The sequence below is a fragment of the Asparagus officinalis genome, chromosome 1 (assembly GCF_001876935.1).
Source record: "Asparagus officinalis chromosome 1, Aspof.V1, whole genome shotgun sequence".
NCBI lineage: Eukaryota > Viridiplantae > Streptophyta > Magnoliopsida > Asparagales > Asparagaceae > Asparagus > Asparagus officinalis.
In genome coordinates this window covers 22,397,033-22,412,924 of record NC_033794.1, presented here as the reverse complement: position 1 = coordinate 22,412,924, position 15,892 = coordinate 22,397,033, and the positions used below count along the sequence as shown (strand labels likewise).

Sequence of the window (15,892 nt, the reverse complement as noted above, 5' to 3'; positions counted from 1 at the left end):
AACAAACAAACAGAGAGAGATTTGCGTATGCCGCGAACACGTCGTCTTGATATCATTATTTGTGTCACGTACTTGAGGCACTGATGAAGTAGTAGACGGACTATGCAGATTACCCGTGGATCTCAAGGTCGACCGCAACAGTAAGTTTGTAGGGATAAATGTTTCGCGCGTCGATCACGTAACCAAGTGAGCTTCCGTACTTTAAATCCCGGATCTGGCAAGCTTTATTCCGAATCTTTCCCAAGGTCTGGAACCGCACTGGGTGTGATCCGTAGATCGTAGTGCGCGGATGCTAGTTTAACTTGGCGCGGGTATTCCGAGATTATGCATTAATCGGAATGCAGACTACTGACAGCGGAACCCCGGATCGACTTGGATCCGGTTGACACAGCTGGATAGCCAATGTGCCGTGAAAAATACAGAGGCCGATTCATGCTGGAATTACGGTCTGCAATGTCTTCCTTTGGTGAAGGAACATGCAGGGGAAATGGTGGGCGCCGCTAGATTAAATGTTGAACTGACGCCCCGCTTCTCCAGGAGACGGCTTGATTCGAGTCCCAAGGCTCAGAGTCATTCAAAGCTTTCCTCAAATTGCTTTCCTTGTGTCTTTTGGATAGACGCAATAATTCATAATAGGAGTTATCCTAGCTGGTATATAGCTAACTGCGCCATGATGTCAAAATGGGGCGGAGAACTTGCCTTTCCCCGTTTGTCTCTCCAATCGGATGAGAATCGGAACTCCCGGGTTTGGCTCCTGGTGTAGAAGCTCTTTCCCTTTCATCCTTTGCTGAAAAACCTTTCCTCCCGTAAGCTACAGGTGTTTGGGGAGTTGAGAAAACATTCCCAGTATCTGCCTAAGTCTTGGAGGGAACGCTTTGGTACCCCAGCTGGCTCAGAAACATCCGGATATTTGTAGTGATAATTCATTCCCGCTCCGGGTGAAAAGGTCTCCTGTTTTCATCTTCAAGAAAGTCGGGAAGGATGGAATTTCAATCAGTCGTCTCCTCCTGAAATAGCAAAAGCCCATAACAAGACTTACTCTTCCTTTTGACCTTTCTGATAGAGGATCCGTCCAGTTTGTTTCATCTCCAACCAAATCTGGATAACCCAAAGAATCTCACCATTCGGGGCTGTGTGTGGTACAAGTCCTTTCTGACGGGCTTGTTTATGAGGATCAGCGGTTCACAGGTCTTTCACCGTTGCGTTTATTACTGGCTCATCTGGAACGCAGTTCAAGGGGAACAAACCGAAGCTAATCGATACTGCATTTGCTACCCAACCTTCTATCTCCTTATGGTTGCTTCAATATGAGACGCCAACAGTCAATCCAAAGCTTGAATCTGTATCGCTTAAGGGCGTAGCACGACTTGGTAGAGGGTGGTGAATCTGCTCGTGAAACGCCAATACGTCGGTGTCATTAACCCTTTTGGCGTCTTCCTAGATCTTGATTGGGGCGTGCAAGACGTAATACTTTATTGTTCTCTATCATGTATTTAAAATATCCGCGGAACTTCACTTCGGCTTGAACGAGTAAACCTTCGGGAATTCGGTTTCCCGAAGTCTTCCTGTTTTTGAGGTCTGTTGTTGGCTATCCTATGACTGTTGAGGCGGCCTTCGCTGGCTGCTGGCTGTTTGCGGTTGCGCTTGCACTTCAAATGTTTGGTTCTGCATCCACTGCATTTTAACCCTGTGCTTTCGCCTTTTCCTTAGGGACACAAATTTTGTTGCGGGGCTGGTGGCGCGTTTGACCTCTTTCGGACTTTTTTCCTAGCTTGAGGAAAACGTTCGGCTCTTTCCGCCTCGGACCTATCACAGGTCATTCCAGGTCTTTAGATGGTGCCACTCCCGATAGCTTCAGAATATCGCCAATGAAAGATTGTTATGACAAGTTCCAGAATAAAGTCTTCACTAATCGGATCCTACAATTCTGGCCTTGTTCGGAATCGGTTAATGAAATTCTCTACTAACTCTCCAGTCGCTTTTTGCTTTCTCATGCAAATAATGTCCCGATCGAGACGGCTCAGTGTCGTCGTCAAAGGAAATTTGTGAGAAACATATCCTCCTGGTCATCCCCAAGCTGGCGATGCTCCCCCGCTGTAGGCGCGATACAATCGAAGCTGGCTCCGCGAAGAGTGCGCGACGAATGACGCTACATCTGAGAGGTTCATTCCGCGAGAGATTATCTCCCAAATGAGACTTGAACGTTATTAAATGCTGCGTGGGGAACGCCTTTCATCAAATGCTAAATTGATCAAATTGAATTTTTGGGCTGGAGTACGGGAATTGACTCTACTTCCTTGGGTATGGCACGGGTATCCAGACGCTTTTCACTTCTGAGGCATTCATGCCAGCATTGATCTTGCTCTCCAAAATCCTGCATCTTCTTGTCTTCACTCGTATCTGTCTTCGAGTGGTTTTCGGGGAGAGGTAACGTGCTCGCTCTTCGTATTGTTATGCAAATCCCGAAGGCCACCCCCAGCATTTATTGTTATTGACGGAGGGTGTTCATGTTGACGATTAATCCTCCCGCTTCCCGATCATTATCAGCTCGGTCGGGCTTATTACGACGGTAGTCTCTCTTGATGAGTTGTCAATATCGGGCAATCTTGTGCATGCATTTCTCTGCATCTGCTGCATGGCCATTTCGCATTTCGAACTTGCAGTTTTCCTTCTGGCCTTAGTCAGGGCATGCCTCAAGTATTTTGGGCCATCGTTCAGTGGCTAATCATAAGTGACTCATAAGACTGTCCCCCGCACTTGATGCGGTGTCATCGAGGCCATCGGCGAGCAGCATCCGAGCCGCATCCGAGTATAACCTGCCGAAGTTTCATCTTATAAGGAAGTCCTTCTGATTATTTGGTAGTTCTTTCGCCTACTGGTCCCTGGTTCGCATCGAGTCATACGTTGGACACTTTCGGCGAACTGATCCGACTGAAGTGTCGCGTTGACTTTCCTGCTTATCCGGTCATGTTAACAGATACTTTTGAAATTCCATCATCTTGGCAGAACAACTCTGCTTTCTTTCGGAAACTCTGTCTGGATTCAGACGTTTTGGTGGAGATGTCCTTTCGAATACTGAAACTCTCTCGCGGGGTGGTATTGGACAACAACATTCTGACAACACCTGCCGTTGATGATTTGGCAGCATGGACAGTGAGAATCTGTTTTCCCGGGCACTCATTTTCCTGGATTTTTCCAACGCCGCCAGCTTGATAGTACAACTAGTCAGTTTTGATGAACTGGAGCAACCTATCGGTGTTGGCACGACTTCCCAGGTCATAACGTCTTCGTCTGACAGAGTACGTTTCTCTGAAGGATACAGACGCTTTTGTTAGCATTTTCAGAGTCCATGTCTACAGCACGTTTTTGTGAATGTCGGGCCCTCAAACAGGCTCCTGGATTCAACACCAGTCCAATGCGTCATTTAACGGGACTTTTTCCCGTTATACCTCCCTTCCACCTGCTTAGGATGATGACCCTCAGCTCTGAAATGTGCTCGAGATTCATTCCTCCCCTCAGCGCTCTTTGACCGGAGTTTTGCCTCCGATCATCGGTGAAGGCAAGGCGATCTTTGATTGTCATCTTGAAATGGGACAGAATCCACACTGTCACAAATCTCAAACGCGGAAGGTGCGGAACTCGAGGAAAGAAGAAATAGGTGTAGCACACTTCTGCCTTGGAAATCTGTTGCGGTCAGACGTTGGGTGACCCGCAAGTTTGGAAAGGTCGGATTTGAACGACCCCAAGTTGGAAGTCGGATTTGGACACCCCAAGTGGAAGGTCGGATTGAAGTGACCTGCGTTTGGCGGTCAGATGAAGTGACCTGCTTTCGGCGGGTCGGATATGAATGTGACCTGCATTTCGGCGGTCGGATTGAAGTGACACCGCGCTTGGCGGTCGGATTGAATGACCCGCGATTTCGCGGTCGGATATGAGTCACCGCGATTTCGCGGGTCGGATTGAGTGACCCCGTTTTCGGCGGGTCGATTAGAGTGACCGCGCGATTTCCGCGGGTCGGATTGGAGTGACTGAACGTTTCTCGTAATTTTGGCCAGGCCGTTTTAGACTTTGGCCTCCATACCTTCTGCAGTCTTTGTGGTTTTGTTCCACTCCTTCTTTCTCCAATTTCTTGGCCCTCTTGCACCAGAATTTTTGCTTTGCAAAGCAGCGCGCGTTTGGTGATCCGCTCTTGAAGAGTTGATCGTTCCTTTTGACCGAACCCCATTCGTTCTTCACTGGTTTAAAAAGAGGAGGGCTGTCCACTCTCTGTGTGGTGGTTGCGCCTTCTACTTTTCAGATCCGCCTCATAGCGGACTCCATCAACTGGTTCCAAGGCTTTGGCCAGTTGGCGTTCGAGGCGTTGACGTCGCCTCTGACGTACTCTCTTTGATAGAGTGGGCACATACTCAACAGTCGACCCTTTGCTTAAGGGGTTCAGATCTGTAGTTTTAGCCTCGTCGGATGCCGACGGGGCGTTGTGAGCCACGGGTGCAGCGGTAGCGGGAAGATCCTCTTCTTGGGCTTCTGCAGCTGAAGTCCAACGGGTCTTCCTGGAGTAGGCCTTCCTGCATCTGTGAGGAGAGGCCGATCTGGAGGAGGAGGACAAGTATTCCTCGTACTTCTGCTGGTCGAACTCATATTCGACCTCCGTTTCAACCGGGATCGGGATCCGAGGTTGCGACACGTCAGCCTTCGCAGAAAGGCTGTCGGCTCCCACTGTGGTCGCCAGTTTGTTTCCGTCGAAAGTCACCTTAGTCATTGATTTCATTAAACTTTAAGCGTTACAAATGAATTCAAACAACAAAAGAATAAAAGATTATAACTTTCTTGAAAATAAACACAAGATCCGTTTATCGGCTCTTGCTTGCGTGGGTTCTTCGCCGGTGCCGGGGTTTATCCGTGGACCGCCTTAGATCTGGATCCGGTTGATGAAAAATTTGGCAGAGCTTCTACCTCAACCAAGGGGTTTGCTTGAAGTCCTGGAATCGACAAAGCGATATCAGGCGCTTCTTCTCGAGATTAAGACAGAGCCCTAATCTCAAGAACGGACGTAACATGAGCTTCGGATCCTTCGAACGCTTCTCCTTTGCTCCGAAGTTCGGCCGGGATTCGCGTCCTTTGCTGAAATTCATGCTCCTTCACTCTCCCAATCCGCAGCACTCGTCTCTTGATAAATATTCGCAGATCCGAATAATGGAGCCTTTGGTTGCATATTTATAGGCCTGCAAAATGCGGTTATTCGGATAATGAACAAGGGATTTGGCTTCTAAAAAATCTTTTTCATGTCAAGCAGCCTAACTCAGTTTGGGATGATCTCAAGTCAGTTAAGAAACCCCTGGAATGCCGTAAACCCTGCAAGAAACTAATTAAAAAACCGTCTAAAACGTGTTTGGACATTAGACTGGCGGCAGAACAATCTGACCCGCGCTCGCGCGGTCGGAATGATCCGACCCGCGCTTGCGCGGGTCGGATTGATCCGTCCCGCGCTTGCGCGGGTCGGATCATTCCGTCCTGCGCTTAGCGCGGGTTCGCCGACTTTCTCCCTTTTTTTGGTTTCTTTCTTCCGGGACTTGTTCTTGTTGCGTATTCGTTCGATTTGTTGACTTGTATGCTTCGTCGCGAGACCGATCGTCGAACCGCGTTTGGTTAATATACGCGTACTGATCGATGCGCGCGGGCTGATTGACGTGCGTGCGTTGACCGGCGCGCACGAGTTGGTTTGACGTACGCGCGTTGACCGATGCGCACAAGATGATTTGACGTACGCGCTGACCGATGCGCAAGAGTTGGTTTGACGTGCACGTGTTTGACTGACGCGCACGCGTTGGTTGACGTGCGCGCGTTGACCGGCGCGCACGAGTTGATTGACGTGCGCGCGCTGACCGGCGCGCACGCGTTGGTTGATGTGCGCGCGTTGACCGGCGCACACGAGCTGATGCGCGTGTTGACTGGCGCGCACGAGTTGGTTTGACGAACCTTCTTGACTCGCCCATTCATTGCTTCGAGTTTCGTGCGGGCTCTCGTAGACAATTTTAGACGCCTACAGAGTCCAGATCAACAACGAAGCGCAAAACCGGACAACGGACACAACAGCGAACACCCGGAAGAGCTCGGTCGAACCCGAACCACTCAGGCGGCTCACCGAGCCACCTAGGTGGCTCTCGGCCGAGCCACCTAGGTGGCTTGGTGGCCGAACCACCTGGTGGCCGAGCCACCAGGCAGATCTGGGCCCATATCCGCTTAGAGAAGCCTATAAATAGACTCCTATGTCTCATTTGTCAATGGTTGGAACTTTTGGAGCCGAAACTCTGCCGGATTCAAAACTGAATCTTGGAGTTTTGAAGCTTTGAAGACTTAGACATTTTCAGATCTGGTTCTTGGCGAGCATCCACGTCAGAAAAGGTAGGAGTTCGAGAGAGGTAGATCAGATCTGAGATCCACACGGTAATACTCCGGATCAAAACTTGGTTTTTGATCCCGAGAAGGCTATTATTTCCTTGGTGAAATAGTACCCCGGCTATTATTTCCTTTGTGAAATAGCACCTGTTATATCGTGTAGATCCGACCGGATCAAGATCGCACGGTAGTCCACGGATTAACCCCGGCGCAGGCAAAGAACCCACAAAAGCGAGTGACCGCAAAACAGGAGCTCGTGATTCGTTCGACAAACAAGGAAGATTGTAACTTTTTCTTTTTCTTTTGATCTCGTTGTAACCGGATATTATAAAAAGACCGGATCTTTTTGTAACCGATAAACTGTTACCAAGGAGTGCAATGACTTCCCGCAGCCGATGATCAAGATCCCCGTAGCTGAAGAGGTTGAGTACGAATTCGACCAGCAAAAATTTGAAGAATACATCTCCTCCTCCTCCTCCAGATCTGCTCCTCCTCATAAGCGCAAGAAGATCTCATCCTCCTAGAAGATCCGCCGGTCTCTAGATCTGAAGACCCAAGAAGTCGATCTCTACGTCGTCGCTGCTACAGTTGCACCTTGCAATGATCCGCCGGCATCCAATGAGACCAGATCTGCAGATCTGAACTCCTTTGTGATCAAGGAGCCGACTGCTGAAGGCGTGTCAACTTTATCAAAGAGAGCACGTCAAAGGAAACGCCAACGCCTCGCGCGCTAATTCGCCAAGGCTTTGGATCAGGTGGACGGACTCCGTTACCAAGCATATTGGGAGTTTAGAAAGCACCGAGTGACTAAGCTATCACCACAACGAGCATCGGAACCCTCCTCCCAACCTCTATTTAACAAATGGGATTAGGTCAAACGAACCCGTTCTACCCTCGAGGAGCGCGTCTAGAAATATCATGCACTTATTACGCACACACTAGTACAAACAGGGATAGCCCCAACGGTTCAAACCGTTGGGGCAGATAGTGTCCCCAACGGTTGTAACCGTTGGGGCAAAAAAAGCCCGTTGGGACAAATTTCGTTGGGGCAAAGTCAGCCCCAACGGTTGTTTTATTAGCCCCAACGGTTATGACCGTTGGTGCTGATTATTTTTTTAATTATAATTTTAAAAATATAAAAAACCAAGCACTAACAGTTGTAACCGTTGGTGCAAATAACAGCACCAACGGTTTCAACCTTTGGTGCAAATAGAAGCACCAACGGTTTGAACCGTTGGTGCTGCTATTTGTACCAACGGTTAAAACTATTGGTGCTTCTATTTGCACCAACGGTTGAAACCGTTGATGCTGTAAAGGTGCACAACTCTAAAAGATCCCTAAGCATAAAAATATACAAGTATTTCTCTCTGATATTCACCAACAATGAGGAGATTATACTATGACTTTTTTGAGCTATGGAAATTGTTAAAATATGTATCCTCAGATGCGAAATTTGTTGCATCAAGGCAGTGCACCACATCAGAAAATTAAACATCAACAAAATTATATTAGGTCTCAAAATAGTATACACAAATATTATGTCCGAAGATCTTTCACAGCCAAACTACACAAATTTATACCATACTTTCATAGTGTTTACATCACTTGCAATTTCATAGTGTTAATATCACTTGCAAAATTGTCTACAACTATAAATCATAGTGTTTACATCACTTGCAATTTCATAGTGTTAATATCACTTGCAAAATTGTCTACAACTATAAATTAACGTAAGCTAATCTTGACCATCATGTAGGTTATCTTCTACTCCGACTTGAATAATTTCCTACAAAACACAGATAATATGTTAGTTTACAATTATAACAACTTAAGAAACTTATTTGGAACTCACTTGCAAATGTCGTGGAAGAAGGTTACTCAGCAGCTCAACTAGGATTTTTTTCTAATCCTTCTGGAGCTACTGTGTGGGCAGTGAAGGAAAAGACTTTGCATGCGATGTCTCACGCCTCTTGCCATTTGAGAACTTCTTCATCAATAAGAACCCTCATAAGCTCAGGAATTGCGAGGGAGGGGTGAGTATCATTCAGTTGTAGTGCCACCTGCAAGGTACATGCAGCTAACGTGAGTGAAACATGTAGTAGTATCGTAGTCTTGTATAGAAGCAATATAAAACAAAAGCTAAATTCCAAACGTGAGTGAAACATGTAGTAGTATCGTAGTCTTGTATAGAAGCAATATAAAACAAAAGCTAAATTCCAATAACATATAAATAAAGAACCTTGTCAGGAAATTGATCAAGTTATTGTGAGAATCTTTATATCTCCGAATGATGTCTTGAAGAGAAGCTGAGACGAAAAAGTACTGCTGCTTCAACCTTAGTTCACTGAGTTACAACGTCAGCAAAGTAATCATAACCAATACAATACTGTAGAAAGACTACAGTACAAAATATTTATATAGATATTAAAGCTAACACGCATTCCAGATCTTCCCGAGTTAGCTATATTAACACAAAACAATGTTAAGAAAAATCATAAAACAAACACAATATGAAGGTAAGAGGTTCATCACAATATGGGGAAGAAAGAGGAGGTATCATGCATTACAGTGCAGACAAAGTGCAGAATATACCTGATAAGACCGATCATTAGAATAGAGTACGCTGCTATGTTTCAGCTCGCTGGCTGCTAATAACTGCATTGATGTAATCTCCAGTGTTAAACAAAATAAATATCACTGCATACCATATCATACTGATCATTAGGTTTAGCCACCCATAAACGCAAATTATAGTATTTCTTGTCCCATAACCTGGTATTGGGTTGTCATAAGCAACGGCCTCAGCCTATCAAGTTGAAATGAACTAGAACTAAAAACATCAAAATTATAATAGGTTGGAGTCAGGAAAATATTCTGATATTCCAAAAATGAGGAATTATGGTATAGCAAAAACCATGAATATCACAATACCGTCTCTCCAGGAATCCAAACTTTGAACTTTGAATCAATCTATCAAGCAAAGAATCAAACTTTGCAATCCAATCAGAGATCTAATGCAAAATATCTCTATTACATCTTCTTCTGCAATAAGAATAGCTCACCAATAAGACACCAACGGCAGTAAGCAGTCGGAGCAAAGGCTGATTGGGCTACTTGAGCTTTTAAAGATTTGATGGTGTGTGTTTCATCTAGTACCACTCTGTACCAATTAACTCTATGAAATATGCTCGCCTTTGAATTTGAATTCTGGATAGAAGACAACTTTGTCATTCACGGCCAAAACTGGATATAGATTAGAAGTAGATAAAAAAGAATGTCAATAATCCAGACAGATTTAAAAGATGATTGTAGAACCCCATATGTTGTTAAGACCACATCATAAATGGCAATTTCTCTGGGATCATTTGTTTTGTCACAACCGTAGTGAATGAATACAGAAATCGAACCAGGCCACCGTGAATGGGTCTCTAGCTCATCCTGGAATAATAATTGAACTGGATGCTTCAGTGATTTAAAAAGAAAAAGAACAGGATACAGTTTTCCAAGACTAATACTAGAAGTAAACTAGGACTTTGAAAGTACTGTTAAAATAATAGATAAGAGAAATTAGGACTTTGAAAGTACTGTTAAAATAATAGATAAGAGAAATTGAATTTGTTACAGAGGCATAATGTGTCACAGTTACCTTCCATTGGCCACATAATGCCATGGGACAAACAATTAGGGTTCCTCCCATTACAAAATTTGATTCTTCCTCAGGATTTTCCATTTCTATATTATGGTTTCTTGATCTTCCCCTTTGATTTGCAAATATTAGAGAAATTGTCATGACAGTCTTTCCAAGCCCCATTGCATCTGCTAAATCTGTAGAGTAGATAAGTCAAATGCAAAGCCAGAGCACAAAAAAATCTCAACTAAATTACAAGTTATGACAAAGAGCCTTGATAAAAAAACAGCATGGAGCACTATTGAACTTGTTTAGACGTTCAAATAAACATCTCAGATAGCATAAAAGTAAAGGTATCATTATGAATATCCTGCCTTAAACTCTCTGAATGTGCTATCTCAAACATTCTTCGCATGAGAAGGAATAGGCTCACATGCAGTATGTATAAAATTTGATTCAAATTTTTCTATCATTGGTTTGCAGCCATGATGTCTACTGCATTTTGCCTTTAAGAAGCATGTGCATACATCATCGCAGTCGCATCTATCAAATTATTTGCCTCAGGAGTATGCAGAAGATGAAATAAGAATAGCTCACAATCTAGTGAACATTATTATATATGAATCAAACTTTGCAATCAAATCAGCAAAGTAATCAGTTTACTAGCATTATATTTCAACCTTGTAGAAATTTATTCTACTGATAATGCTGACAGTTTCCTATAGTATGAGGGTATATATCTCTCTCACTAGCAAGATTAGGTATGCTAATCAATGTCCAACTCTCACTAGTAAGATTAGGTATGATAATACTGATATATATCTTTGGGGATCAGCTCTTAAACCCAGAGGAATGGATCAAGGGTTTGGCTGGAATGGCCATGATATTGACAAGGCATTGAATGTGTGATTGGCGAAATAACTAACTCACGTACATAGTTATGAAATTTCATCTATTAAAAACAGGACCAACCTGTAGGCATTCAAGAACCCCTGAACACATTCCTCTTAGGCTTACTCCCAAAACCAGTGTATCTTACGAGAAGAAGAATTTTCTCGCCTCAAATAGCCCTGACTCTTTGCCAATGTCAAGTCCATCTCAGCCTCCACAATCTTCCTACACCCCAAAATCAAACCTTAGTACAAATGTGCAACAGATTTGTAAAAAGGAGGCACAAAGGGAACTTACTTGCATCCGAGATTCATCAGCTTGTCCTCAACTGTAAGAACTCTAGGCCGCTTGAAACATAAACAAAAATGAGATTTTGAATCAAATCTACGTTAGAAATTGGTGTAAAGATCTGAAATCGAGGCTTACATGAGTGGCACTTCTATGGACTAGATCGGACAGAAGCATTCAATTCTCTGCATCTTGCCACAATTTGACATAAAAACATCAAAACCCTAAGGATTAATTCCAATGGGTAAGAGGAATAACAGTGAAGGAACTTAGAGAGGGCGAGTTCAAAAAACCCTAGTTCAGATCGAAACCCTTGAATGCCTCCGAGATCGATGCGGCATCCATCGTCGCCGTACGATCTGAACTGATGGTTCCGTCGACCGCCTGGTCACGGCGGTTGAAACCCCCAATGAAATTGATGAGGAGGTTAGGGTTTCAATGAGGAGAGGGGATAGGTCAGGGCTAGGGTTTTTGTTGATAAAGGTGGCGGCGAACTCCAGATCTCGACGGCGACGGCGAACATCGAAGGCAGCGACAAGTTCAGATGAGAGAGAGCGAGAGAGAATGGGGTTTGGGCTGGTTTCTGATGAGAGAGAGAGAGAACGGGGGAACTGGGGGAGTTTTGTGGGTTTTTTTCAGCGAAAATATATGGGGGGAAATTTCCCTCCCTGAGGTGTAGGCTAAAATCAACTTGCCCCAATGGTTTAAACCGTTGGGGCAAGTAAAATCAGCCCTAACGGTTACTTACACCCGTTGGGGCTGAGCCTTTTTTTACTAGTGACACCTAGATCCTTGTGCGAGAGGCACAAGAATTACAGTGGGAAGAGGTGATCAAGAAATCACCAAGATCTAAGCAGGTTTGGGTGCCGAAGGCTAAGTCAGCGCCCCTACCCGATAAAAGACATCAGTCATGTCTCTCGGTCGATTCCAGACCCAAAGCTGGTTCCCAGCTTTCGTTAAGTTTAGATCTCGCTCCTTTTAATCCCACATCTCCGGTGAAGCTCCGCGACAATATGGACATATCTAGAGGCAGGAAAGTGATAGCGGAATGCCTGGGTCTTTTGCACGAGGACCAAGGCAAAGCTCCAGTCAAAGAACGCTTGGGCATGATGAATGAACCCCAAGAAACTCATCGAGTTGGGGGTCTCACTCGCCCTTCCAACAAATCAAAGCCTTCCTATAATGGAAAAGCTCCTATAACTGACCGCCTCGGACTGCGAGTCATTATCCTAGAGCCCGTTGAGGTCTCATGCTCACGAAAGCATGACTCAAATTGTGCGACTCTAGAGAGCACTGACAAGACGACGAATCCTCAGAAGGAAACATGTTCGTCAGACGACGACAATATACCTGAGGAGTCGTGCCAGCACACGATACGTTGCTCCGGCAATCATGCCGATGAGTTGTACTATCGTGCTGGGGGTACGAACAAATCTCAAAAGAAAGGTACCCGAGAAACGGACTCTCATTATCCGTGTACTAAAATTATCAAGGCAGTATTATCAGCGTGTAGCTGCCCCAAGACCAATCCACAAAGGGTCTCGGTATTTGAAAAGATCTCCCCCAGAACACCCAGGACCAAGCCAATGCGTTTCTGTAGAAAAAGTTCAACTGCGCAAGATGACGAACTTCCAGAAGTCGTAGTTAATATGGTTGATAAGGGGAAGTCAACGCGAAACTTCAATCCTCGTCATCTTTCGGACATATCCCAACGTATAACTCGGTTATGGTCGGGAACCGTTAGACAAATGGACTATCAGTGGATGAATCAAGGATTATCCTCGGATGATGAAGTATCAGATGCTAACTCTGCAGTCGCTTCTGACAAAACGGTATCCAGCCTAGGTCAATCCCACGAAGTGTTGATGATTAGCACAGAAGAGGTCACTAAAATGGTTGAGGATGCCTTGGCCAAACAAAAAGAGAACTTCAAGTTCGAAATGGAAATGGCCATGATGCGAATGAGGGAAGAGCATGATCAAAAAATTCGGGTTCTGTCCAATCAAGTCAAAGTTGAATCCAGCCATCGCACCCAGTGCGCCGCAATTGTCAGCGATCCAGAAGTGGACGAAATCATCATGGCCGACGCACCTCCCAAAAATACTGGGTGTAGTTCAAATACACCTCCTACAGAAAACAACGCTGGGGGTGGTTCCGCCAAAGATAATAACACTGGGGGTGGCTGCATTATTCCTCTCGAAAATTATCCAAAACAGGATATAGATGAGGACAAAAAGATGAAGGATCTCGAGAGCAAAATTAACGCCCTGATGTCTGCTCGAGAGGTGAAGAAGACCGGGATTCCGTGTCCTTACCCAAGAGAATGGGAATTGATCCCGTATCCGACGAAGTTCAACCTGGTCAACTTCACGCCGTTCGACGGGAAGGGCTCGCCCTCTCAGCATGTGATCTACTTCAAGTCCCATTTGGGTATGATCTCCGGCAATGAAGCCTTGATGGGCTCGCCCTCTCAGCATGTGATCTACTTCAAGTCCCATTTGGGTATGATCTCCGGCAATGAAGCCTTGATGGGCTCGCCCTCTCAGCATGTGATCTACTTCAAGTCCCATTTGGGTATGATCTCCGGCAATGAAGCCTTGATGGTGCGGTCATTCGTTGGCACCCTTCGCGGGCCTGCCTTCGATTGGTACCATCGTCTCAAGCCTGGAAGCATCAACAGCTGAGAGGACCTGGAGAGCATGTTCCTTACTCATTTATTCGATGATGACGTCGAAGTGTTGATCAGGACACTCTTCGATGAGAAACAAAAAGACGGAGAGTCGGTGGATACCTTCGTCAAACGCTTCCGCAATCAGGCAATGAATTGCAAGGATCCCGTCACGGAGGAATTCGTCTTGCAAACCTGTCATAATAACTTGTCCATTAACATCTTGGACGTTATGGGAGTAGAGCCGCTCAATACCTGAAAATAGTTGAAGGTGCACGGAGAGCAGGCCGAACGCTTCCTCAGAAGGAGGAAGGTCGAAAGAAGCCAACCGATGGCTAACCCTCTGAATCCGAGTCTCATTTCCCATGATGAAGGGAAGACACCTACAACAGTTATTAACGTTAATCAGACGTCGCAACAGCAACCCCGAAGATAGCAGAAGACTTTGGATCCGAGACTCCAAAAAGAGTACTCATTCAAGGACGAAGACGTTCCAGCCATCTTCGAGACCCTTCTCAAAAACTATAAGATCAAGCTGCCACCCATCACGAATCAGGAAGAAGCTGACAATACTGCGGAACCAAAGTACTGCGCGTATCACAGGAGGATCCTTCATCCCACCAAGGCTTGCTTTACTTTAAAGAATAACATCCAAACCTTGGTTGAAGCCGGCGTCATAACGCTAGGATAAGCCAAACTAGAATGGCAACACTCCGAAGAGTATACGAGTATAAACTGCTTCTCAACACTCCGACAAGTATACGAGTATACACTGCTTCTTAATACTCCAATAGGTATATGAGTCTAAACTATTCCCACTTTTGACGGGAAGTTCCTGAAGAATTTTTACATGTAATATTCTTAAGGATAACCCGATCATGCAACTGAATACAATGGTAAACCCAACTTCACAAAGAAAGCTGGGGATGGATAATTTATGTAACAGGAAGTTTCCAGAAGAATGTTAAATGTAATATTCTTAGGGGTAGCCTGATCATTATGAATAAAGTGATAAACACTAAACTCTTACTGTGATTTTTGAACACTCTTTTGCTGAGACGAGATTCGATCACTTCATTAGATCAATCTTCCCTCACAAAACTCCCATTGGTGTTCGACGACTCATAGTCTTCCACTATAAAATCCCTCACTGATCAAATTTATTGACAGTGGGTCCACTAAAATTCTTTCTGGATTAATCCATTCAAACTTCCATTATGTTCGTACACTCAACACTTTCATGGTTAGAGTCCGGATATAATGCTTGGAATTTTAATCTGTCCATCCTTGACAAATTGTCAAACCCCTTCGTGTTAAGTCCCTATCACTTAACACCAGGAACCCCATTTGAGTAATTTGTACAAGTCAACACTCCTACTATAATTTGTACTCCCACTCCCATTTGGTCAAACCTTCTTACAACTAGGACCACAACCAAAATCCCCTCTCGATTCCTCCAATGAACGAGAGATCCACAAATCGAGCGATCAAACCTTCCTACAGTTAGGATTGTCTCAAACATCCCACTCGGTCAAACCTTCCTACAGTTAGGGCCAAAACCAAAATCCCCTCTTGATTTCTCTAATAAACGAGAGGTCCACTTTCAAATCGAGTGATCAAACCTTTCTACAGTTAGGGTCATCTCAAACTCCCGCTTGGTCAAACCTTCCTACAATTAGGACCAAAACCACAACTCACTCTCGATAAACGAGAAATTTATCTTTAGTTCGGTAATCAAACCTTCCGACAGTTAGGGTTATCCGAATCTTTTTGATTCTCGGAGTGGAGATCCCACTCCTAGTTTCACCTTTCCGAATTCTGGGGGTGGAGATCCCACCTCGAGTTTCCTTTCCAACTGGAGATAGAATATAAAATTCTTCCTCTTCGGTGTTGGGAGATAGAATATAAAATTCTTCCTCTCCTATTTCGGATTCGTCTTTGCCCCAAGAAAAGACACCACTTTTTCAACTCCTAAAATCCGTACCTCATAGGCACGGGGAATTTTATTCCGAATCCTGAGC

At 44.9% G+C, this 15,892-nt stretch overlaps 1 protein-coding gene and 1 long non-coding RNA gene across 5 annotated transcripts; both read right to left on the bottom strand.

Moving 5' to 3' along the window:
- Positions 8,053–11,149, bottom strand: LOC109821259 (putative SWI/SNF-related matrix-associated actin-dependent regulator of chromatin subfamily A member 3-like 3). Of its 4 annotated transcripts, XR_002241946.1 has the most exons (8): positions 10,997–11,149; positions 10,043–10,221; positions 9,712–9,834; positions 9,459–9,603; positions 8,989–9,051; positions 8,636–8,702; positions 8,249–8,456; positions 8,053–8,182 (listed from the first exon to the last, which is right to left on the bottom strand). XR_002241946.1 is itself a non-coding variant. In XM_020387446.1 (5 exons), the coding sequence occupies exons 1-5, from the start codon at positions 11,004–11,006 to the stop codon at positions 9,023–9,025; spliced, it is 510 nt and encodes a 169-aa protein (XP_020243035.1). In that variant the 5' UTR covers positions 11,007–11,149; the 3' UTR covers positions 8,746–9,022. The 4 variants fall into 4 exon arrangements, 2 of the variants coding, with proteins under 2 accessions (XP_020243035.1, XP_020243032.1); XR_002241945.1 differs by having other exon boundaries at positions 9,459–9,834; XM_020387446.1 differs by lacking the exons at positions 8,053–8,182; positions 8,249–8,456; positions 8,636–8,702 and having other exon boundaries at positions 8,746–9,051; positions 9,688–9,834.
- On the bottom strand, positions 11,158–11,862 carry LOC109821267. Its single transcript, XR_002241947.1, has 3 exons — positions 11,497–11,862; positions 11,342–11,388; positions 11,158–11,262 (listed from the first exon to the last, which is right to left on the bottom strand). It is a non-coding gene; the product is annotated as an uncharacterized LOC109821267 (long non-coding RNA).

Bases quoted from the DNA above. Each gene is read 5' to 3' on its own strand.
- LOC109821259 (XM_020387443.1), bottom strand. The intron at 9,835-10,042 runs GTAACTGTGACA...TTATTATTCCAG, and splicing joins CATTATGTGGCCAATGGAAG to GATGAGCTAGAGACCCATTC. The intron at 9,604-9,687 runs GTCTGGATTATT...TCTTCTATCCAG, and splicing joins TACAATCATCTTTTAAATCT to AATTCAAATTCAAAGGCGAG.